Consider the following 24,996-nt stretch of genomic DNA (forward strand, 5'->3'; position numbering starts at 1 on the left):
TCCCCTCGCTTCCCCTTTCACTGGCGCTATCCGCAGTCCCCTGCCTGCATCACATGGCACAACTGGGTGTTTAGGAGAAGTGAAAGCCTGGGTCACAGGGCTCCTGCCCGGTCAGCTTTCTAAAAACCTCCCTCCTTCTCTACCTCTGCCTCCTACCCCAAACCCCCTCTGCTGGCCTCCTTAGAGCCAGGAGGAATTTTTTCTTTCAGTTTCATTTCTCGCCAGGATTTCACTTTTGCTTTATCCTCTTCCAGTCAAACTCCAAGGCGCCACGGGTAGAAAGAAGTGGAAAGGCTATTTGCATCATTTGGTCACACTCAGCCATTTCACAGATGCAGAGACTGAGACCCAGTGGGGCTAGGGCAAGAAGGTGGAGAAAGACTGCTTCCTGGTAACTGAACTAGGGGTGAAGCCCTGCCCGGGCTCCTGAGTGGCAGGGAAATTCACAGCGCAATTCAGATTGCACAGAGGCTGCTGTGAGGAAGGAAGTGGGGCACTTTCAACAAGCCTGCGGGCCATAGAGGACCACAAGTGAGTCGGGATTGAGAAGGACACCGACCTCAGACTAAATCAGAGTCAGCCTCAGCACTCCTAAGCACCAGCCCCACTCTGACCTAGGAGCCCAGGAGGATCTGGCCTCTGCTGTCCTCTGACCTCATCTCAGCCCCATGTTCACTCAAGTCCAGCCAGCCGGCCTCCCAGGTTCCCCTCCCATGCTAAGCTCCTCCCTGCCTCAGGGCCTTTGTCTTTGCTGACCCCTCTGCCATAACTGCTCTCCCTCCAGATCCTTGCATGGCTGGCTGCTTCTCTTTATTGAGGTTTCAGCAGATATGTCTCCTTTGTAGGGACCTTCCCTGATTTTCCCATCTAAGTAGTTGCCTACTGGATTCTCAGCATCCTCCATCACTTTGTCTTGTTTTAATGTCTTCAGAGCACATATTACTTGTTCAGTTAGCACCAGTAGAATAGGCCCTCCATCAGATCAGAGAACTTTTCTAACTCTTCACTGTTTTATTTTCAATGGCTTCCCAGTACTTGGCAAATAGTAGGTGCTCAATAAGCATTGCCTGAATCAATGAATGGAAAGAGTGTCCCAAGGCAAAATTTGTAAGAATAATATCAGGAAAGCTAAAAGCCAAATAAACTGAGTCTCACAAAAGCTATAAATACCAGCAAAAAAAGCACTGTAGATACCAGCAAAAAAAGTGAGGGTTTTTTTTTTGTTGTTTGTTTGTATGTTTGTTTTGAGACCAAGTCTTGCTCTGTTGCCCAGGCTGCAGTGCAGTGGCACAATCTCGGCTCACTGCAACCCCCGCTTCCTGAGTTCAAGCAATTCTCCTGCCTCAGCCTCCTGAGTAGCTGGGATTACAAGCGCATGCCATCACGCCTGGCTAACTTTTGTATTTTCAGTAGAGATGGGATTTCACCATGTTGGTCAGGCTAGTATCAAACTCCTGACCTCGTGATCCACCCGCTTTGGCCTCCCAGAGTCCTGGGATTACAGTTGTGAGCCACCCTAAGTTTTTAACATGTTAGAGAAGCCAGGCCAAGAGGATGGTGAGAAAGCAGAGCCCTCCATCCCGGGTCTCCTTCGGTCACTGCAGTCAGGACCACGTGCTCTCGTGAGGTGGGCAGAGCCTGGAGAAGAGAAGAGGAGGCTTCAATGGAGCTGCACCACCCCTCGACTTGGAGGAAGCTTAGGTCACCAGCTGTGACGGTATGGTGACAAAGTTCAGATCACATCACATCCAGCTCCTTCCTCTCTTGGCAAGATCACTAGGCTGGCAGATGAGCTCAGACTCAGCTCAGAGAGCTGAGTCTTACCCAGAGAGCTGAGAGAGTGCTGGCCTGCCGTCAGCGATGTTCAGTGGGTGGTAGATGAAGGGAAAGGCTTCTAAAAGCAGTGTGGCCTGCAGAGAAAAACCCAGGAGAGGAAAGTAGCAAAGAAAAGAGGAGTGCAGCATCTTTTTTTTTTTTTTTTTTTTTTTTTTTGAGACAGAGTCACACTCTGTCGGCCAGCCTGGAGTGAAGTGGCACGATCTCAGCTCGCTGCGACCTCTGCCTCCCAGGCTCAAGCAATTCTCCTGCCTCAGCCTCCTGAGTAGCTGGGATTACAGGCGTGTGCCACCACGCCCAGCTAATTTTTGTATTTTTTAGTAGAGATGGGGTTTCACCATGTTGGCCAGGCTGGTCTCAAATGCCTGACTTCAGGTAATCCGCCCGCCTTGGCCTTCCAAAGTGCTGGGATTACAGGCATGAGCTACCGCATTCAGCCCAGCGTCTTTCTTACTGCCCAGCCTCCATCTCCAAGGTACCAGGGGGCCAGGTCCTGGGCTGGTTCACTGGGGAAAGTCCCGGGGACACATTTAGCTGGGGAGAAGGTGGGGGTGACTTGCCTCTTGCAGATAGGAGAAGTAATGTTCCAAAAGCAGACATGACTGTCACCCAGGGCATGAGTTACAACACTGATGACCAGTGGGAGGGAGCTGGAGAGCAGAATCTTAGAACTGAGGAGCCCCAGAGCTGGTGGGCCATGGCTGTGACCCACAGGCCTATGTGGTTTGGCTCTGATAGTGTTTAGTCACATGGTGTTGAGTTTTGTTGTAGCTTTTGTTATTGTTTCTCTTTTTTTTTTGAGATGGAGTCTCACTGTGTCACCCAGGCTGGAGGCTGGAGTGCAGTGGGGCGACCTCGGCTCACTGCAACCTCCGCATCCTGGGTTCAAGAGATTCTCGTGCCTCAGCCTCCCGAGTAGCTGGGACTACAGGTGCCCGCCACCATACCCAGCTAATTTTTGTATTTTTAGTAGAGACGGGCTTTCGCCATGGTGGCCAGGCTGGTCTCAAACTCCTGACCTCAAGTGATCCACCTACTTCGGCCTCCCAGGGTGCTGGGATTACAGGCATGAGCCACCGTGCCTGGCCATATTGTTTTTTAATTTTAAAACATTTTTGAAGTTTTAGTTATCTCCTTAAAAATTCAGAAGTATTGGCCGGGCGCGGTGGCTCATGCCTGTAATCCCAGCACTTTGGGAGGCCGAGGCGGGTGGATCGCCTGAGGCCAGGAGTTCGAGACCAACCTGACCAACATAGAGAAACCCTATCTCTACTAAAAATACAAAATTAGCCAGGCGTGGTGGCACATGCCTGTAATCCCAGCTACTTAGGAGGCTAAGGCAAGAGAATTGCTTGAACCTAGGAGGCGGAGGTTGCAGTGAGCCAAGATCGTGCCGTTGCACCCCAGCCTGGACGACAAGAGTGAAACTCTATCTCAAAAAAAAAAAAAAAAAAAAAAAAAATCAGAAGTATTAGCATGAAGATCCAGACTTTTGGCTACTCCTGAAATTGCAGAGGGTCTGGCGTTTCTGGGCCTGCATGCCCACAGACAGCCAAGGGCAGCAACGCTGTCTGGTGTGGTGGCATGCTGAAGTGTCCCTGCCAAAGCCTTGGTTGGAGGCTGGTGAAAATGAGCCTTTTTACCTGTGCATCTAACACAGCTACTGTTGAGTGTGAGAAGCACAGGGGCTGCGTCATCAGCGAGCGTTCTTAGAGAGATCACAATGATCACAATGAGGATGTTAGGTGCAGTGGCTTCTTGAGTCTCCTAGATTTTCCTGATGGCACTCTGCCAGGGCAGGGTGAGAGACTTCAGATTTTAGGAAGTTCAAAAGCAGGACTTCACTAACCACTTAGGCCCCCAGCTCTACCTTTTAAAACCCAGCAAAATTACTTTATGTGGTTGAAAAAAATAAAGCAATGAAACGTTGATCCAACTTTCACTTTCCAGGTACACTTTCTTAGTAATGCCCTGGCACCATCCTGCTACGTTGCCCACAGGTTTTATAGTTCACAGGTGAGCATCAAATACACACAGCCTCACCAAGACTCTGCAAGGAGGACCGAGAGGTGCCCCTGCAGTTGAGGCAAGGTTATCCCCCAGATCTAGCCAAGGTCTGCCTCACACCTGCAGAACAATTTGTATTTCTCTTATACCTGGCCAACCTACTCTTTACACCTATAGGGTGATCCTGGGCTTGACAGTAGGTGGAAATTAAAAAATTGAGCCACCTGGATAAAAGCATAATAGCCACAGAATGAGGAGAGGCAAAGCAGAGGGAAGGACGGTGACAGTCTGGGGAATTTTTGGACTGCTATGCAGGAATTCATCCACAGCAGCTTCTTATGCTGCAGTGGCCAATCCCAACATCCTGCTCACGCCAGGGTGATTAGTCCCAGCATGCCCCGGTGTGTAGCAGGTGCACCAGGAATTGCAGGTAACCTACCGCTGAATTGTCCACACATCATTCCCATTCCCAATGGAGACATGTGGCTGCCCGTGGAACATCATTTACTTGTGGTGTGGCAGGACAAGGTTGAGAACTGCTGTTTCGCCCCATCCCCATGACTACAAGGACAGCCAGGTGCCTTGAAAGGAGTAGGACAGAGCAGACACCTTTCCAAGCCTATGGGGCCAGAATGAATCAGCAGGACATTCCCAGGGCCACAGCTGAGGATGAGACAAAGACTGTGGACTGGCTTGCGGAAGGCCATGGCCCCCAGTGGGGAGGATGACAGTAGAGGATACATCCTCATATTGTCTTCCCGGTCCCTTAGCACCCAGGAGGAGTGAGGCCATCCACAGACTGGGATCTGGAGGGGGAGGCAACATTTTGCCAAAGATAGTTTTTCCTTCTTACATAATTTTATTAAGTGTTCGTTCTCACCAACCTTTTAGAAAACGGATTGCAGTCATGCCTGCCCCCTGTTGCAGATATCCCCAAGGGTCCTGCCCCTAATTTCCATTGGTGTTGCCTGGCAACTCTCTTTTGTGTCCACCCATCTCTCTCTCACCCCCACAACAACACTGTCCCTGTTTGGGCAGCCAGCATTCCCTTCCTGGACCACTGCAGTAGGACCTTTCGGTTCACATTCAGCACTGAAGCCAGCGTGCTTGAAACCCTGAAAGGGCACCCTCTGGTTCTGGATTCTCCGGGACAAAGTCTCAACTTCTTTGTCCAACTTTGCAGGCCCTCCAGGATCAACCCCTTCCAGACCAACTCCCAAGTTCATCTCTGACCGCTCTCTCTCCATGTCTCCTGCTCCCACCCTGCCTTCAGCCACGGTCAGCTTCCAGCTGCCTTTCATCTGGAACTTGGCACATGCTGCTCCTCTAGCCTAGAACTTTCCAGGACTCATGAATACTGATCCCTCAGGACTTGACCCAGATGTCACCTCTTCTGAGTAGTCTCCCTTGATTTTTCAAGGCTGGGATCTTGTGTTAGTCTGTTCTTGCATGGCTATAAAGAAATACTTGAGGCTGAGTAATTATAAAGAAAAGAGGTGCCGGGCGTGGTGGCTCATGCCTGTGATCTCAGCACTTTGGGAGGCCGAAGCGAGTAGATCACGAGGTCAGGAGTTCACAACCAGCCTGGCCAACATGGTGAAACCCCATTTCTACTAAAAATACAAAAACTAGCCGGGTGTGGTGGCGGGCATCTGTAATCCCAGCTACTCAGGAGGCTGAGGCAGGAGAACTGCTTGAACCTGGGAAGTGGAGGTTAGAGAGAGCCAAGATTGTGCTACTGCACTCCAGCCTGGGAGACAGAGCAAGACTCTGTCTCAGAAAAAAAAAAAAAAAAAAAAAAAAAGAAGAAGAAGAAAAAGAAAAGAGGTTTAATTGGCTCATGGTTCTGCAGGCTGCACAAGAAGCATAGTGCCAGCATCTGCTTCTGGTGAGGCCTCAGGAAGCTTGCAATCATGATGGAAGGCAAAGGGGAGCCAGCATGTCACACGGCAAGAAAGAGAACAAGAGAGAGAAGGGAGAGACCCCAGAGCCCAGAGTCTTTTAAACAACCAGATCTCCCATAAACTAACAGAGCAAGAACTCCCTATTACCATAAGGGATGGAGATGGTGATAAGCCATTCATAAGGATCTGCCTCAATGATCCAGTCACCTCCTGTCAGACCCCGCCTCCAAAACTAGGGAATACATCTCAGCATAAGATTGGGGGGACAAACATCCAGCCTACATCAGTTCTCCCTCATCATCCCTCACGGCAACTCATGTCACACGGGCCTGCTTACTTGCCTGTTTCTCCCACTGGACTAGTGACTTTTTGAGGACAGGGCTCGTGTTTTCTTCCTCTGTGTTTCAGTGCCTGACACCATGCCTGGTACCTAGAAGTCACATCCTCTCCAAGGGAATACTCTGGAGTTGGGTCACCAGAGAAAGGGCCCTGGTTTGACCTCTTAAGAGCTGTGTGATCTTCAGCAATAACTTAACCTCTTCAGTTTCTTTTTTATTTTCTTTTTTTTTTTTTTGAGATGGAGTCTCGCTCTGTCGCCCAGGCTGGAGTGCAGCGGCGCAATCTCGGGTCACTGCAAGCTCCACCTCCCGGGTTCACGCCATTCTCCTGCCTCAGCCTCTCCGAGTAGCTGGGACAACAGGTGCCCACCACCACGCCCGGCTAATTTTTTGTATTTTTAGTAGAGACAGGGTTTCACCGTGGTCTTGATCTCCCGACCTCGTGATCCACCCACCTCGGCCTCCCAAAGTGCTGGGATTATAAGCGTGAGCCACCGCACCCGGCCAACCTCTTCAGTTTCTTTATCTGAGAAATGGAGGAGAAAAATGATACTTAGAGGGGTTTTGGTGAGTATCAAAAAGAGATAATAACCCAGCATGGTGACTGGCATAGAGTAAGGGCTCAAGAAATGTCTGTACCTGCCAGGCGTGGTGGCTCATGCCTGTAACCCCAGATCTTTGGGAGATCAAGGCGAGGATCGCTTGAGCCCAGGAGATTGAGATCGGCCTGGGCAACGTGGTAAAACTCCACCTCAGGCCTGGTGCGGTGGCTCACGCCTGTAATCCCAGCACTTTGGGAGGCCGAGGAGGGTGGATCACCTGAGGTCAGGAGTTCGAGACCAGTCTGACAAATATGGTGAAACCCTGTCTCTACTAAAAATACAAAAATTAGCCGGGTGTGGTGGTGTGTATCTGTAATCCCAGCTACTGGGGAGGCTGAGACAGAATTGCTTGAACCCAGGAGGTGGAGGTTGCAGTGAGCTGAGATTGTACCACTGCACTCCAGCCTGGGCGACAGAACGAGACTCCATCTCAAAAAATAAGATAAAATAAAAACTCCATCTACTCCATCTCAAAAAACAAGATAAAATAAAAACTCCATCTCTACAAGAAATTTAAAAATTAGCCAGGCAGGAGGCTGAGGTGAGAGGATCTCTTGAGCCCAGGTGGTCAAGGCTGCATTGAGCCGTGATTGTGCCATTGCATTTCAGCCTGGGCGACACAGCAAGACCCTGGAGACAGAGAGAGAGAGAGAGAGAGAGAGACAGAGACAGAGAGAGAGAGAGAGAGAGAGAGAGGAAATATCTGCACTGTTATTAACTAATAAATTGAGTAAATATTGAGAGTGCTCACAATGTGCTGAGTGCTGTTCAAGGTGCTGAGGACACAACAGTGAATGAAACAGATAAAAATCTCTGCCCTTGTGGTTATGGGAAAGAGACAACAAGCAAATAAATATAGGATAGAATAGATTTAATGTCACACGTAATAAAGGCGATAATGAAAAAGAGTTAGAGACAGGGATGACAGCAGTTGCTTTTCAGATAGAGTATACTATAATACTAATTTACAGTAATTCAGAATTTCTCAACCTCGACACCACTGGCACTCTGGACTAGATACTTCTTTGCTGTGGGGAGCTGTCCTGTGAACAGTAGCGTGTTCAACAGCGTTCCTGGCCTCTATTCACAGATGCTTGCTGCACTCCATCCCCCCCAGTTGTGACAACCGAAAAATGTCTTAGACATTACCAAACATCCCCTGGGGGCAAAATTATTCCTGGCTGAAAACTGCTGCTACAAATTAATGTCTGCTGTATGGTGCCTCCCCCACAAAAGTATATGTCCACATCCTAATCCCTGGAACCTGTGAATATTACCTCGTAGGGTGAAATATTTGCTTAAATTAAAGATCTTGAAGAAGGGAGCTTATTCTTGACTATTGGGATGGACCCCAACAGCTGTCAGAAATGCCCTATGAAGTGACACAAGAGCTTTGGGAAAAAATTAAAATATCAAGTGCCCGAACAAGAGAAAGGCAGAGTGAGATTGGATAGACCCTCACAGAAGAGAGACTACAAGCCAAGGGATGCCGAGGAACTCCCACTACCACCAGGAGGTAAAAGAGGCCAGGAACAGATTCTCCCCTAGCGACCCTTGAGGGAAGGCAGCCCTGTCAGCACCTTCATTTCAGACTTCCAGCCTCCAGAACTGTGAGAGAAGACATTTCTGATGTTTTAAACCACCATGTTTGTGGTAATTTGTTACAGCAGCCTACAAAACTAATACAGAAGGGATGCATCATCAATGTGGGTGGTTTCACCATCAAGAACTGTAATCCAAGATTCCCATGGGGTGTGGGGGCACCAAGGGGAAACTTCCCTTTTGCCCTCTGAAGGTTCACTGAAAAATCTCAGCGAAGAGGCAGATAAATAGGAGATAAAGCATACAGATGTATTTAACCTGTGTACACAGGAGGCTACAGAGTGAAGACCCAAAGAGATGAGGGAACTTGTCCACTTTGATGCTTAGGTTCAGCAAAGTATGGACAGCTGTGTAGATACAGAATTGAACAAAAAGGGTATGATCTAATGCTCTACCGACTGAGCTATCCAGGCTCCCTAAGGGTATGATCTAATGCTAACGGACTGAGTGGGGAAACCTAGCAAGGCCCGTCTGTCTAGATTCTTCTTGGCCTCTCGTGCTGCATTCCTTCCTTCTGGGTGTAAGACGGGACTCTCTCTGGAATGAGAGTCTTACGACCTACATACAGTCAAACAAGACCTGTCTGACTAGATTCTTCTAGGTATCCCGGGTTCTAGATTCTTCTTGGCCTCTCTGTGCTGCATTCCTTCCTTCTGGGGGTAGGACGGGGCTCTCTCTGGAATGGGTGTCTTACAACCTGCATACAGTCAAACAAAGCCAAACCAAGATAATTTCTTTATGGCCAGTTTTTATAAAGAAAGGTGGAGGGAAACTTAGAGTAGAGTAATATAATTAGGTTTTATGGCTGACTTTGGGGGAAAAAGGGTCTGTGTCTATGACCTGCCTTGGGGAAGAGGGATTCCAGTTTCTATGGCTAATCTTGGGGGAGAATGGGACTGAGAGACAAGAGGGCAGAAGGTTAGAGAAAAACGGTTGCTTCTGAGGCTACTGTGGAGGACTTTATTTGGGGTATCATTTTCTAAGCCCCAACAGGGAATTTAGGAAAGAGTCATTGACATGGATGCATTCTATGTGCAGATCACATGAAGCTAGAAGGGTTAGTCCAATTGGACAATGGATTCTAGACCACTGACAGGGGAGCTCTATATGAATGAAGCGGACAGATCTGAATATCAGGTCCCCCTCTTGGGAACCTAAGACCCAACTGGAAAGGGCCAGAATGATGTGGCTTAGCAGCATCAAGACAAAAAAATACCCTTGGGATTTTTTCAACAACAGTAAATTCAGGATGAGTCAACCTTTAGGCCACCCTAGGCTACAGCATGACAGTGGTTGTCAAGGTAGTGTGACTATAGGTGACTTTGTTTCTTTTCCTAATTTTCCCGAGTTCCTCTAATGTAGTTCGGAGGCTTTGATTGTTATAATAAAGGTTAAATTTGGTATCAGAGACCTCACTCTGCTAGACCCCAGGCTGATTAGTTCCTTCATAGAGTGTTGGGTTCAGTGGACACCACACTTCAATGGAAACTGATCAGGCACCTTGGAATCCTATACATAAGGGGGAACAGACAGCTGGGCTGCCCCTTGAAGAGAGCTTACGTGTCTCAAGTAATGCTTAGGAGAAGAAATAGGTCGGATATTCAAGATGCTAAGTTTCAGCTCTGAGTACCATGGTTCTTCTCTCCCTTCTCAAAGGGAGCTTCATGAACCCCTAAGGATCCCTGAAACCCTTTCAGTGGTCCATGAGTTCAAAATTATTTGCATATAAACATAAAGATACAATTTGCCTTTTTCACTGACATAATTTGCCTGGAGCAAAAGCAATGATGAGTAAAACCACTTGTGCCTTCACATGAATCAAAGCCTTGGTGCCAGGCTGGGCGCAGTGGCTCACGCCTGTAATCCCAACACTTCGGGAGGCTGTGGTGGGTGGATCACTTGAGGCCAGGAGTTCGAGATCAGTCTGGCCAACATGGCTAAACCCTGTCTCTACTAAATATACAGAAATTAGCCAGGCATGGTGGCACGTGCCTGTAGTCCCAGCTTCTCAGAAAGCTGAGGCAGGATAATCATTAAAACCTGGGAGGTGGAGGTTTAAGTGAGCCAAGATCACGCCACTGCACTCCAGACTGGGCTACAGAGTGACACCTTGCCAAAAAAAAAAAAAAAAAAAAAAAGCAGTGGCATCCAGCTGCAGTAGTAGTTGTTGGATTTTTTCATCCTCTGCATTCAGAGGATGCGTTCTTTTATTTAAGAATGTCCTTAACAAAGCAGTTAAAATTATTATTAATATTATTAAAGCACAATCTTTATTCTATGTGACAAATGAGAAGTAAGCAAAAAGCACTCCTGCTGAGTACTACAATATGAAGGTTGCTCTGGGAAAAAAAGCACTTGTGCTATTTTTGGATTTGCCAGCTGAACTAAACGTTTTCCCCCGTGGAACACCATTTTTACTTGAAACTATGGTTATTCAGACTTACAGATTTGGCAGACAATTGTTTGAAAATGAACAAAGTGAGCCTGTCACTTGAAAGAAAAAGACAGTGTTTGTTGCCATTGATGAAATCAGAACTTTTAAGTAAAAATTCAAATGTTAGAAAACCCGTGTCATGATCTTGACATCTTCCCAATACTCAAAGTTTTCTGATGGGATCAGAGATGATATCAATGAATGTGATTTTCGATACTGTGTAACGAAATATGTCAACATTTGGAAGATGGGAATAACTTCTGCATCTGTGAACCAGTATGTTCTACAATAACTGAGGCATGTTATTACAAAATCATGCTTGGATAAGAGATCCATTCAAAGTACAAGATAGAACAACGGACTTTAAAAATGGACTGTAGAACAGTATGTTCCACAATGACTGAGACATGTTATTACAAAATCATGGGTTGGATAAGAGATGCATTCAAAGTACAAGATAGAACAATGGACTTTAAAAATATATAAAAGGTCTTTGATACGATTTCAGATTTCACACTGGAGCTAACCTTTGGAAACAATCACTTGCCAACTTTTCTTTTCAATATCAGATAAGAATATCTACAATTATTTTTAAAAGCCTATTAAAATACTCCTCCTTTTATCTGCTCCATATTGTGAGACCAGATTTTTTCCCATATACTTCAATCTAAATAACATATCTCCACAAATTAAATGAAGAAGCAGATAGGAAAATCCGGGTGGCTTCTACAAAGCTGGATGTTCAAGACATGCGCAAAAATATAAAACAATAATATCCCAATAATTTTATTTTTCTTTTAGACGGAGTCTCGCTCTGTCACCCAGGCTAGAGTGCACTGGCACCATCTTGGTTCACCGCAACCTCTGCAGCTTGGGTTCAAGCTTTTCTCCTGCCTCAGCCTCCCAAGTAGGTGGGATTACAGGCACCCACCACTACACCTGGCTAATTTTTGTATTTTTAGTAGGGACGGGGTTTCACCATGTTGGCTAGGCTGGTCTTGAACTCCTGACCTCAGGTGATCGGCTCCCCTAGACCTCCCAAAGTGTTGGGATTACAGGAGTGAGCCACCATGCCCGGCCCCCAATAATTTTGTGGGATTTGGGATATATAGTAATTTTTCACAGAAAGTGTTATTTATATTGATATGTAATGAGTTTGTTGTTTATATTTTAAAATGTATTAAATAAATATTTTAAATGTCTCAGTTTTTTGTTTAAACTTTTTTAATTTTTAATTTTTATGGGTACACAGTAGGTGTGTGTATGTATATATATGTTTATGGAGTACGTGAGTTTTTTTTTTTTTTTTTTTGAGACAGAGTCTCACTGTCACCCAGGCTGGAGTGCAGTGGCACTATCTTGGCTCACTGCAACCTCTGCCTCCCAGGTTCAAGTGATTCTTCTGCCTCAGCCTCCTGAGTAGCTGGAATTACAGGTGCGCACTATCACGCCTGGCTAATTTTTTTTTGTATTTTTAGTAGAGATGGGGGTTCGCCATGTTGGTCAGGCTTGTCTCGAACCCCTGAGCTTGGGCAATCCACCCACCTCAGCCTCCCAAAGTGCTGGGATTACAGGCATGAGCCACTGCGCCTGGCCTACATGAGATATTTTGATACAAGTATATAATGTGTAATAATCACATCAGGGTAAATGGGGTGTCCATCACCTCAAGCATTTATCCTTTCTTTGTGTTAGAAACTATCCAGTTATACGCTTTTAGCTATTTTTAAATGTACAATAAATTATTGTAGACTGTAGTTATCCTGTTGTGCTATCAAATACTAGATCTTATTCATTCTATATATTTTTGTACCCATTAACCATCCCCACTCCCCCGCCCCCACTACGCTTCCCAGCCTCTGGTACCCGTGATTGTACTCTCCATCTTCCAGAGTTCTCAGTTTTAACTTTTAATACAATAAATGTTGGTAGACATGACCCACATGAACAAAAGTTCTATGGGGTCCTCCATAATTTTTAAGAATATAAAGGGTTCTTCTGACCAAAAAATTTGAGAACTGCTGCCCTCTGTATGCTAAAAGGTGAGAAATAAGCTCCAAAAAGATTTTGGTGGCTGCCACATTGGGAAAGATTTTAAGGGTCCCAAGGTCTGGGGCATGCTGGGACATTATCTCTAGGGTAAAGAACAAGCCTTCGTAACTTGCATCCCCCATCAGTAAGAACAAGGCACAGCACAGGGTAGGTCCTTCTGGATCTTAAAGCATCCTGGGGAATTCTGTCGGACCATTTATCATGTGACTTGGGGGTCTAGTAGTGCCGAGGGGGGCCCAGCACAAGAGAAGACTCTGTGGGAGGTCCAGGCAATGGTGCAAGCTGCTGTGCCACCCTACAACAATCGTGTTCAGTCATATCTGAGATACCACATGGATAAGGGTGCCATGTGGAGTCTCCGGAAGGCTCCAAAAAAGAGAATTTTGCAGCACAAACCTCTAGGGTGCCAAACCAAAGCCATGGCTCCTGCAGCAGAGAAATGCTTGTCACTTGAAAATCATATCCTAGGGTGCTACTGGGCCCTGATAGAGACTTGTGCCTGATGATGGGTCACCAACAACTAGGGGACCACAAGACCCCATCACAAACTGGGTATTGCCATACACACCAGGCTATAAGATCTGGGGAGAGGGGCAGCAGCTGCACAATCGCTTCAAACCCAAACAGAACCAGAAGGTACAAGTAAGTTACATGGACAGATGGCACCTGCCTCTTTTGCATCCATATTTCTCTCTCTCTCTCCTTTTTTTTTTTTTTCCTGAGACTGAGTCTCATTCTGTTGCCCAGGTTGGAGTGCAGTGGCGTGATCTTGGCTCACTGCAACCTCTGCCTCCTGGGTTCAAGCAATTCTCTGCCTCAGCCTCCCAAGTAGCTGGGATTACAGGCGCCTGCCACCACACCTGGCTAAATTTTTTTTTTTGTATTTTTAGTAGAGACAGGGTTTCACCATCTTGCCCAGGCTGGTCTCGAACTCCTGACCTCGTGATCCACCCACCTCAGCCTCCCAAAATGCGGGGATGACAGATGTGAGCCCCCATGCCCGGCCCCATATTTCTCTTTTAACTCACATCTATGGCCTTGAGAAAGCTCCTTCTAATAGAAGTGGAAAACTTCAGACCTGGTTCACAAATGGGGCAGCACAATAGGTTATTACTAGCCAGAAATGGATAGAAGCTATACTATAGCCTCACTCAGAGGTGGCTCTGAAGGACAATGGTAAAGGGAAATACTGGCAGTGGGCAGAGATGGGATAGTACCTTTGGTCATTCACTGTATATGGAAACAAGTGGAGGTATGGATATACGTGGACTCCTGGGCAGAGGCCTGGAAGGAACAAGACTGGAAAATCAGAAGCAAGGATATCTAGGGTAGAGGGATGTGGATGGACACGATGTGTGTTAATGCCCAGTAGGGAAGCTCTACCACATGGAGGCCTACGACTATCAAGAGGACATTAGCCAGCTTCTCTCCATTGGCCATATCAGTGCTGGTGCAGTGGGTGGTAGGAATGGAGACCACACATGAGCAGATAGTTACGAGAACCATTTCAGAAGTCTGAGATCGAGTACTAGTTGTCCATAGTGTGGCCAACTCAGTGAAGCATCCTTTTATTGACTTTCCTTCTTTTCCTATTTCTCTTCTCTTTGTTCCTCAACCTGTTCCCTTGGATCACATTCCCAAATAACCTGTCGCAAACGAGCCCTTGTTCCAGGCTCCGTTTGAGGGGGAAGAGGCTAAGCTAAGCTACTATCCATTTACAATTGTAACCCCTGTTCAGCACTCCTAGCCTCTCTTACACAGCTGTTTCTTTTTATGCATATAACCTATTTATTATGTCTATTGTTGCTTATGTTTCTCTCCCACTAAAATGTAAGCTCTGTAAAAAAAAAAGGGATATTGTCTGTTTTGGTCCGTGTAGTGTCCCCGGCACCTAGAACACATGATAAAGTTGTGTTGAATGAGTGACTAAGTGATTAGAGCTAATGTATGTACATTTAGATGCTAAATATTTAGAACAGGGTAGAAAATTCTGGGCCTCAGGAAACACAAGGTTTGGCTGTAGCTGGTTTGGAGACTGTGGTCAGGACTGGGAAATTTCAGGATTCCAGAGACTAACGAGTGGGTTTGTCTTGGCCCAGGAGCAGGGCTGGTCCAAAATTTAGAGTCTGACAGAACCAGAGCCTTTCCTGCCCACGGTGCCATGTTTCAGCCAAAGCCTTTATGCTTGTACCACAACCCACCCCTGTGGTTAAGAGCCCAGGGTCTTCATCCAAACAGACCTGAGTTCAGAGCCTACCCCTACTACTTCTTAGCTGTGGGATCTTGAGCTAACTACCTCTCTAACTTCAGTGTCATTATCTGCAAGGTTGTGCTAAGGACACAATCTACTTGGTTGAGTTGTAGTGAGAGCTGAGGGTTAAGGTTCCATGTAAAGTGTCTGGCACAATAGGAAGTGCTCACTAAGTACCCATCAGCATTAAACTTTCCCATGTGCCACATGGTGAGGATGGCGGCCTTTCAATTCTAGGTCCTGTCTTCCTTCTGGTGGGAGAGTCAGGCTTCCCTCAATAATGTTGCCTATTCCAGTTTGCTGGGTCAAGGCCAGGAGAGAGATAGTCTGAATGAAAAACTCCTGAGTTCTCCACAGGGTGCAGAGCCACTGGGTGTCCCTTGCAAATTGAGTTCACAAGGTCCTGCTCCAAGAGTTCTAAATAAAAATGAGCTCATTGATTCAGACACCCAGCTGGGTGCACCTTTCAGCTTCATTTTTGAAGCTTCGAGTCTGTGAAACATGGGCTGCTTAGGGTGTATCATGTCAATCCAGCCCCAGCAACACTCACATCATGCTGTCTTGCCTCTACTTACCCTGTGCCCTGTCAAGAGCACCCTTCCCACCACCCTACACCTGAGCTACCTGCTGAAACCTACCAACCCTTCAGTTTGTCCTATTCTCTCTTTCATTTCTTTCTTTTCCTTTCCTGCCCTCTTTGGCTTTACAGCAGGGTTCTCTCCCCAACAACTTCCATTTTATTGTTCAACTAGTTTAACATGCATGTTTAATTGAATGAGGTCAAACGCTAGTCAATATTTTGCCCTCACACCAAATAATAGACCTTTCCCACTCTGATCACTCCTCACCAATTTGTTATTGTTTTATGGTTCTTTAGTTTTATCTCATTTTTTTTTCTTTTTTTTTTTGAGACAGAGTCTCGCTCTGTCGCCCATGCTGGAGTGCAGTGGTGCAGTCTCGGCTCGCTGCAACCTCCATCTCCCAGTTTCAGGCAATTCTGCTGCCTCAGCCTCCTGCGTAGCTGGAACTACAGGTGCGAGCCACCACACCTGGCTAATTTTTGTATTTTTAGTAGAGGTGGGGTTTAGCCATGTTGGCCAAGCTGTTCTCAAACTCATGACCTCAAGTGATCCAACCACCTCAGCCTCCCAAAGTGCTGGGATTATAGGCATGAGCCACCATGTCCAGCCTATTTCATTTTTTTCTAACTCCACAAATTGGACATTTTTGTAATTATTTTATGCAATCAGTGCTTATTTAATCCACTTCTGTGTTTACATATTTCTTTGCTCACCATTCTTACTTGAGTCTTAGACTTTTTTGTCTGAGATTATTTTTCTTGTTTTTGAAGAACATCCTTTAGAATTCCCTTAGGTGAGAGTCTGTTAGCTATAAATGCTCTCAATTTTCATCTGCAAATGTGTCTTTTAAACCTTATACTTGAAATATAGTCAAGGTTGACAGTTATTTTTTATTAGTACTTTGAGATATTGTTCCATTGCCTCATGGCTTTAATTGTTGGTATTGAGATATTAGCTGCCCATCTACTTCATCGTTCATCCATGTTCTATCTAGTGATCAACAGTTTTGCTACCAAAAATGTTTGGTGTAGATTTCTTTTTATTTATCATGCTTGGATTGGGGGAGCTTCCAGAATCTGAGGATTGTGTCTTTCATCAAGTCTAGAAATTTTCCATTTTCTTCTAGAACTCTAATTAGACATATTTAAATCCTTGTTCCTTGTCTATGTCTCTTAGCCTCTTTCATATTTTCCATCACTTTGTCCTCCTGTCCTCCATCCTGGGTAAATTCTTCAAATCTATGTTCACCCCAGTAGTTGCCTCTTCAGCCATATTAATCTGCTGTTTATTTTTATGTATGTATGTATGTATGTATTTATTTATTTGAGACAGAGTCTGACTCTCTCACCCAAGCTGGAGTGCAGTGGCACAATCTCCGCTCACTGCAATCTCTGCCTCCTGGGTTCAGGCAATTCTCATGCTACAGCCTCCTGAGTAGCTGGTATTACAGGCATGTGCCACCCCGCCTGGCTAATTTTTGTATTTTTAGTAAAGACAGGTTTTCACTGCGTTAGCCAGGCTAGTCTTGAACTCCTGGCCTCAAGCCATCAGCCTGCCTTAGCCTCCCAGACTGCTGAGACTTAATCTACTGTTTAATGTGTACACTGGGCTTCTATTTTCAAAAATTATGTTTTTACATAACTGCTTGCTTTTTTTCCCTCAATCTTCCTGGTCACTTTAAATAGTCTCTTGTTCCTTATCTATACTTTCAATTACCAACTTTTAATTCTTGAAGCATATGAAATATCATTATTTTACATTATATATACCATAATTCCAACATCTAAGATGTGTTCAAAGGTCTGCATGTTTAGTTTATTGCTTGGTGCCCCTCTCACCTAAAGCACCTTGTGTCCTGTGTTTTATGATTTTTCTGTTTTACAAACATGTGAACTCATGTTCCATGGAAGTTTTTCTGTGGGATTTCTTTGAGTCATGAATACAGGACGAGTTACTCCAGAGAAGATTTTTATCACTTCTTTCTGCCAAGTGCCTAAGGAGCTATTATTTACCTTACTTTAAATTCTTATGTTATCTTTTTATTTGTTTGTTTTTTGTGTGGTTGTTTTTGCCACAAAGTCACCATGAATTTCACCTCCAGGCCTATTAGTGGGTAGACTTGTGGTGAGGGGCATTCAGGGTTGACATTTATTTTTCTCCCACTCAGAGTCCATGCGAGTTGGGCAAGCTCTGTGTCAGCTCGCTTTAAGGAATTTTTATCTCCGAGTTCTCCACTGTGGATGTTGTATTTCAGTGCTCTTTGTTTAAGGCAGAGATTTTGGATTTTATTTTTCACTTCGATTTTGTTTCTCAGCTTTAACTTTTGTCCATGTTCATGAGACTGAAGCTCTTGGCCAACTGGATCAACAGATACTTCTCTGCTGGCTGTGATCTCTTTGGGTTTTTGTTGTCTTTATATATTAACATATACAGGGTCTCACTCTGTTGCCCAGGCTGGAGTACAGCGGCGCAGTCTTGGCTCATTGCAGCCTTGACCTCCTGGGTTCAAGCGATCCTCCCACCTCAGCCTCCTGAATAGCTGAGACCACAGGTGTGTGCCACTACGCCTGGCTAATTTTTTGCACCTTTTGCAGAGAGAGGGTTTCACCATGTTGCCCAGGCTTATTGTCGTTTTTGATCTCTGATGATTTTCTTCATTTCTCACCACCTCAGCTACACATTTTAGAGGATGGTTTACAATATTTTTGTGGTGTTTTGTATTAGGAGAATTCTTCAGCATCTGCTGTCTACCATATTGTCAGAAATGGAGTCTAGCCATCCTTCCCAGCCCATTTCAAACCGGTTTCTCTTAGGACCAGGAGACCTCACATTATGTGTGTCCTACCTTGGCCTGTGGTTTGGTCGCTTGTGTGTGTGTGAACTCCATCCTCCTTGAGGGCAGGAATATGGTTTCCTCTCTTTCGCTTCCACAGAGTCCTGTCCAGAGTTCTGCACACCAAGTCTCTATAAATGAATGGAATTGCATCTGGGAGCTCCAGGCACCCAAGCAAACCTGTGCTGCCAGTGACTTCCACCAGAGGGCAGCAGCAGCAGGTGCCAGCACTGGGGCAGGACTGGGAGGGGTCTCACTCTGGGGGCGCCTGGCCCCCCATGGCTCTAATACTTGCCGCATCAAATGCATACACCCACCTTTAGGACCGAACCCAATGAAGGAGGACCCCTCCCCATTCCACATGTTGGGGAAATGAAGACAAGCAAGGATGCAGGAAGTGGAGGGCCAGGAGAGGTGGACCTGGGATGGGACCAACTGGGGCAGGGCCAGGATTTGGAACCAAACCCCTTCTGGATTTGACCACTTCCAGGGTCCTGCTTGGACAACCAAATTATCTATTCCTTTTTTCGTTCAAGAAACATTTATTCACCTCCTACCGTATGCTCCACAGGGAGTACCATGGGAATTAAACACGCTTGGTCCCTGCCTTCTTCCTATAGCATCAGTCTGCTGCAGTGCAATGGGGCAACTCAGGGTTTCTCAGGCAGCCCTGGGCTTCCTTCCTTCAGCCCTTCGCTCCTGCTGTTCCTTCTGGCCCAGAGGCCTCCCATGATTGCTGCTTGTCAAAATCCTGCTCAGCCTTGTAGACCCAGCTCCCATGCCTGACTCCCACAGAGGCATGCCCAGTCTGGTTCCTGGAGATGGGATAGCTGGCCCCACTGTGCCATCTGAGGGGGTGGCTCCCACAAGGCCTTGGCACCCTTCCCTGTAGAAGGACTTGTGGGATGGCCATCACTCAGGCCCTTCCCAATTTCTATTTCTCTGAGGGGAGACTTAGGCTCTTATCTCCAAAAGTGCAGCAAAACCACACCCTCCTTCCCAACCACCATTGCACCTAAGATTAAGATAAAACTCAGGATTTAATCCAAGAGAGCCAAATTACAAGGACTGGGACAGGCAATGGGTCATTCACTCCCTCTTCCAATATGTATTGATTGAGCAGCTACTATGTTATCGATTTTTTCTTCTGGGCCACCAGAAATGAGGCATGGCCCCTCCACTTCCCTTCTTCTTAGAAGACCCTCGGGGAAGTGTGTCTGCATGGATGCGTGTGCATGCATGTGTCCGGCTCCGTGACTCTTGGGGCGCAGCCTGGATGGGTGGGCTCCCAGCACAGGCAGCTGGGGCTCTCCCCACCAGCCCCTGTAACAGCAGCCCAGCTTCCTACAGACCAAAACCACAAGCAGAACAGGCAGGCGTGAGCCACTCACAGGTTGGGTTTGATCACATGCGTGTCGGAGAGGAGACAGCAGAGAGACACAGGAACAGGAACAGCAAAGGGCAGAGCAGACCTGCGCCAGGGGCGCAAAACGGCCGTGTCCACCTCCCGGCCCCAAGATGGTGCTTCCCACAGGCAGCCACACATAGCAGCCAGAGACAGCTCCAGACATGTGGCTCTTCTTCGGGATCGCTGGATTGCTGACGGCAGCCCTCTCAGGTAGGCCCCCTTCCCTCATCTCCTGCCACTGGTGCTGGAGGAGCTGGGTCCGGCCCTCTCAGTTGCCTTTCTGGTTGTTTCCTTGTGGTCACTTTTCTAGGATCTTTTAGCCAAGACTATACTCAGGTACCACGGAGCTCCAGCATCTGGGGCTAGGAGAGGACATAGGAGCCCCTCGAGGCGCCGGGGCTGTGCCTGGAAGCCTGCTGGAGTGAGAGAATGTGGGAAGCATGCTTTGTGCCTTACCAATGGGTCCCCAGGGTGTGAGGAGGGAGGTGCCCCTCCCATCCTTAAACTCAGGAACTGCCCCATTTCCTATGTCTTGCCAACTCTTAAGAACGAACCGTTCACCTTCCAGAGAGGCAGGACCATTGATGGTGGTACTTTCAACGCCGAAGCTGAGGCTTGGGGTCCAGTAGGCTTAGGCCAATCACAGGAGAGCACCGCCCAAAACAGGACTCAGGGAAGCCAGGGAGAGTTCTGGACAGCCAGGCGCTGATGGCTTCAGCACAACCAGCTGGGGTAGTCTAGGGCATAAGCGAGCATGAAGGCCACCCCCACGTCTCAAGCTGCCCCCAAGTGGCAAGGCACCTGGCCACCTGGGCCAGGGAATCAGATGGCCAGAAGGTTTGGGGCACTAGACTGTGCTCCCCAGATACTTGCTGGCCCCTGTTGAGTGCAGGGTCCAAGCTGGCCGGAGCTGGGCAGGGACCTGGAGATGCAAGAGATCCTGACCCCATTGAACACTCACATTTTGGGGTTTGGGGAGACTGGTGTGGAAACAGAATTCTGGGCCAGGGGAGTCTGGGTCCACCCTGAAGCCAGGGAGCCAAGTGCTTTCATTTTGTGATGGAGGAGACCCAGGAAGACCCAGGAAGACCCAGTCAGGAGGGGGCATCGAGCTGGCTTGGAGGACTGGGTACATGTCGGGAGTCTCTGGGCAGGGGGTGCTCTCCTCTCTGCCTTGATCTCCAGGCATGTGTTCCAAGCCCGTGGCCTCATACTGGTTCAGGGAAAGCCATTCAGCTCTGGGAGCTGGAGTTTGTGTGCCTTCAGCTCTGTGCATGTAGCTTTGCCCTGCTACCTCTACCAGGAGTTTCCAGTGCAGTAGCTCTGGGATTTCGGCTGCCTTCTGCCTCTGAGCTGAAACAGACTGTCTGAGAGTGGCCCCCTTTCCTCTTCCCCATGAAGCCCAGCCACAGGTTCAGGAGTAAAGTCGGGTCCAAAAGATTTTCCCCAACCCAGGGCTTCAGACCAGCTCCTTCTCAGCTTCCCAGCAGGAATGAGGGCCAGGGGCTGAGCTAGGCATTGGTGCCCTTGGCGTCCGAGCTGTGGCAGCTGGCCCAGCAGCCAGCCAGGAGAACTGGATTTGAATGGTGCCCACAGGAGAGGTGGGAACCCAGAGACCTGGGCAGAGCTCAGGGAGGTCAAACAAAGTAGTCCTGGAGCCTCCAAGCTCCTTCGATTCAGTCTGTCCCACCCTGGCAGCTCTTGCCCGACCTGCTCCTTCCCAGTACTGTCATCCACCTTATGGTTTTGAAACTGTGTTGATATTTACTTGACTCACTTGTTGTTAACAATGCAAGCTCAGTTTTGAAAGGAAACTTTACATCATTATTATAAGTGGAAAATCAATATCATTTGCCATAAGTGAAAGGTAAAGGGAAGCATAAAAACAAATGGTGGCAAAACCCAATTTCTATTACACTTTAACAAAAAGTGAAAAGATCGTGAAGACCCAGAGCTCATCCTCTCTGTGAAAGGGGTGATGAGGAGGGGAGGGGAGATGGCCTTCTAGCTCTAGTAGCTATTTTCTTCTTGACTTTGCAGAAGGACTGAAAACACCGTGGGCAGGGAATAATTTCCTCACTCTGCGATTTCAGAGCATTAAACGCGGCTTCTGTAAACTCTCCTGACGGTTGCCAGGGGTATATGTCCTACTGCTGAAATATATGGCCTCTCCAGGCAGGAGGAAGACTGCACCTTCAAGAAGCCCCTTGCCCCTCTCCGGGGCTGATATAAGGGACGCTGAGCTGCTACACCCCAGGCGTCCCTGAGCTTTTCTTCCTCTGTGTCTGGCTCAGCAGGCCCAAACGCTAGCAGAACCTGACCTCAGAGGGCAAGGTTGACCCACATCTGCTTGTGGGGAGTTTGTGTTGGGCCGACCATATTGGGGAAAGGAGACTAGGACCTCCAAGGAGAAAAAGAAGGAGAAAGAAAAATGATGGCAAAGAGGGAGGAAAGGGAGCTGGGAGAATGAAGTGCGTGTGGAAGTTTCAGGCCTTTACCCCAAGAACTATTTCAGGGTGGGGCCGCCTGGCTCTGCCCTGGGACCACAGGCAGGTGGAATCCTGCTCTCCTTTGTCCTGGCAGACCTGGCTGAAACCTTGCTGTGCTTGGGCAGACCTCCCCTCTCCTTCTTCCCTTTTTTTTTTTTAAGACGAAGTCTCACTCTGTTGCCAGGCTTGAGTAGCTTGGATGACAGGCACGTGCCACCACACCCAGCTAATTTTTGTATTTTTAGTAGAGACGGGGTTTCGCCGTGTTGGCCAGGATGGTCTCAATCTCCTGACCTCGTGATCCACCCACTTCAGCCTCCCAAAGTGCTGGGATTACAGGAGTGAGCCACTGTGCCCAGCCTCCTTCTTCCCTTTCTAACCCTAGCACACGAGGCCCTATCTCCTGGGCCTCTGCCCAGGTGGCCCGGGTTCTGGGCCTGGCTTGCTTTGTGTTGTTGGTTTCTGTTGCTTAGAGATTCAAGCCTCCAGTTCTCTGCCTCAGTTTCCTGATCAGCCAACTAAGGATGAAGGAACAGAGAGAATGAATTAGGAGCCCTTGACAGGGGAGGTTGGGGTGGCATCATGAGACCCCAGGTTCTGCCCTGGTCCTGCCTCTAATTCACCATTGACTATGCTTCTTTTCTTCTCCAGCCATGTTTTCTCTTCAGCGGAAGGGGGGGTGCTCTGTTCAGACAATCTATAAGAAAGCTTTTTCCAGATGTGACACTATGACGCAGTAACAAAGACCCAGGCCTTTCCCGCCAGGGCAGTGCTGAGCTCCATGACTCTAATGCCATCTGTGCTCTGGCTGGTGAGGTCCTTGAGGGCTGCTTTTGGGTAGGAAAAGGCTGTTTGTGGGTACTTTTAAAAAAATAGTATTTCTTTAATTAACAATTTTTTAAGAATTTGTTTTTTCTTAACTTGTGAGTTCAACATACTAATCATATCTTATTTTATAAGCCCTGTAATTTTGATCAATGATTTTGATACACCTTTAATATTTGAGCAAATGAAGTTGAACAGACCTAGCATCCTTAAATAATAAATACCCTTACAAATATAGCTAATCAAACTCACTTGGTTCTGTGCTGTTCCATAGGGTAGCCCCTACGATCATGCATTTAAAATGCAATAGTCCAAATTGAGATGTGTAAAGTGTAAAATATACAACAGGTTTTGAAGATGAGTTTCAACAAAGAATGTCAAATATTTCAACAAATTTTATGTGATTTATATGTCGAAATTATAATATTTTTGATATGATGGGCTAAATGAATTCTATTATCACAGTTAAGTTTACATATTCCTTTTTACTTTTTAAAAATGGGGTTCCTGGTCTGGTGTGGTATTTCACACCTGTAATCCCAGCACTTTGGCAGGAAGATCACTTGAACCCAGGAGTTCAAGACCAGCCGGGGAAACATGGCAAAACCCCGTATTTCCAAAAAATACAAAAATTAGCCTGGAGTGGTGTTGCAAGCCTGTTGTCCCAGCTATTCGGGAGGCTGAGGTGGGAGGATGGTTTGAGCCCGGGAGTTTGAGGCTGCAATGAATGAGCCATTATTATGCCACTGCACTCCAGTCTGGGCGATGAAGGAGACCCTGTCTCAATAAAAAAGTAGGGGGAGGGTTGTCCTGGAATATTTAAAATTACATACGTAAATTGCATTATATTTATATTGGATAGCACTGCCTTTGATATTCTAAAGCACATTTACAAATATAATGAATTCCATATTTTATAGAGCAAGAAACAAACTGTTCCCAAGAATTTTAGAAAACGCTTTCAGAACTAAAAAACTAGCATAAGTGAATATTAAGTTATTTTTTAGATTTTTATAGATATGAGGGTAGAAGTGCAGTTTTGTTACATGGATATATTATGTAGTGGTGAAGTCTGGGATTGTAGTGTACCCAGCACTGGAATATTGTACATTGTACCCAATAAGTAATTTTCATTCCTCACTCCCCTTCCATCTTCCCACCTTTTGGAGTCTGATATCTATTACTCCATTCTGTATGTCCGTGTGTACACGTTGTTTGGCTCCTACTTACAAGTGAGAACGTGGTGTTTGACTTTCTGTTTCTGGGTTATTAAAGCGAATATCAAGTTCTCTTTAATATTGTAATGTTTACAGACATTGTCAAATTCTCTTAAATTTTCTACTTCAAAATTGAACCAAAGTCAATTACCTGCTCACATTCATGAAGAACTCAACGGCCAAATATTTTTAAATATCACAAATACAGGACTTTATACAACTCACGGAACTTGACCCAACTTACATTTAACACCAATGGATATACACTATGAGTGTTTGTTTATTTAATCATCTCTATTTTCTAAATTCTAATCTTCCTGGGTTTAAAAGCCACTTACTAAGGAGGAAACAGTGGTGCCATTGCAGGTAACTTGGGTTATGCCAAGCAGGTTGAAGTTTTTCCATCTCAGTGGACTGAGCTGAGGTCGGCGTTTTTGTTGTTTTGCCAAAACATAAGATACTGTTCCCCTGTGTTGCTGATGGATGCGCTTGTGCCCTTTTTGATAGTCCGTGCCCTCCAACTGGACTGGCTCCTTGACCTATGACCTCTGAATCCAAGTTATACAAACCTAATCTCCTACATCTGCCCTGCATCTGGCCTTATCATTTGATTGGAC

At 46.7% G+C, this 24,996-nt stretch overlaps 1 protein-coding gene across 3 annotated transcripts in view; it reads left to right on the forward strand.

Moving 5' to 3' along the window:
• Window positions 1-19,787: 19,787 nt before the first annotated feature.
• The window catches only part of CD6 (CD6 molecule), a 49,211-nt gene continuing 44,002 nt past the window's right edge, over window positions 19,788-24,996 (forward strand). For all 3 annotated transcript variants that reach the window (XM_003275241.3, XM_004087812.2, XM_004087813.2), the window contains exon 1: window positions 19,788-20,058. In XM_003275241.3, coding sequence (XP_003275289.2) covers window positions 20,010-20,058 — 49 coding nt within the window. In that variant the 5' untranslated portion in view covers window positions 19,788-20,009. The remainder of the gene's footprint in view (window positions 20,059-24,996) is intronic.

This window comes from Nomascus leucogenys, chromosome 4, assembly GCF_006542625.1.
Source record: "Nomascus leucogenys isolate Asia chromosome 4, Asia_NLE_v1, whole genome shotgun sequence".
NCBI classification, from domain to species: Eukaryota; Metazoa; Chordata; class Mammalia; order Primates; family Hylobatidae; genus Nomascus; species Nomascus leucogenys.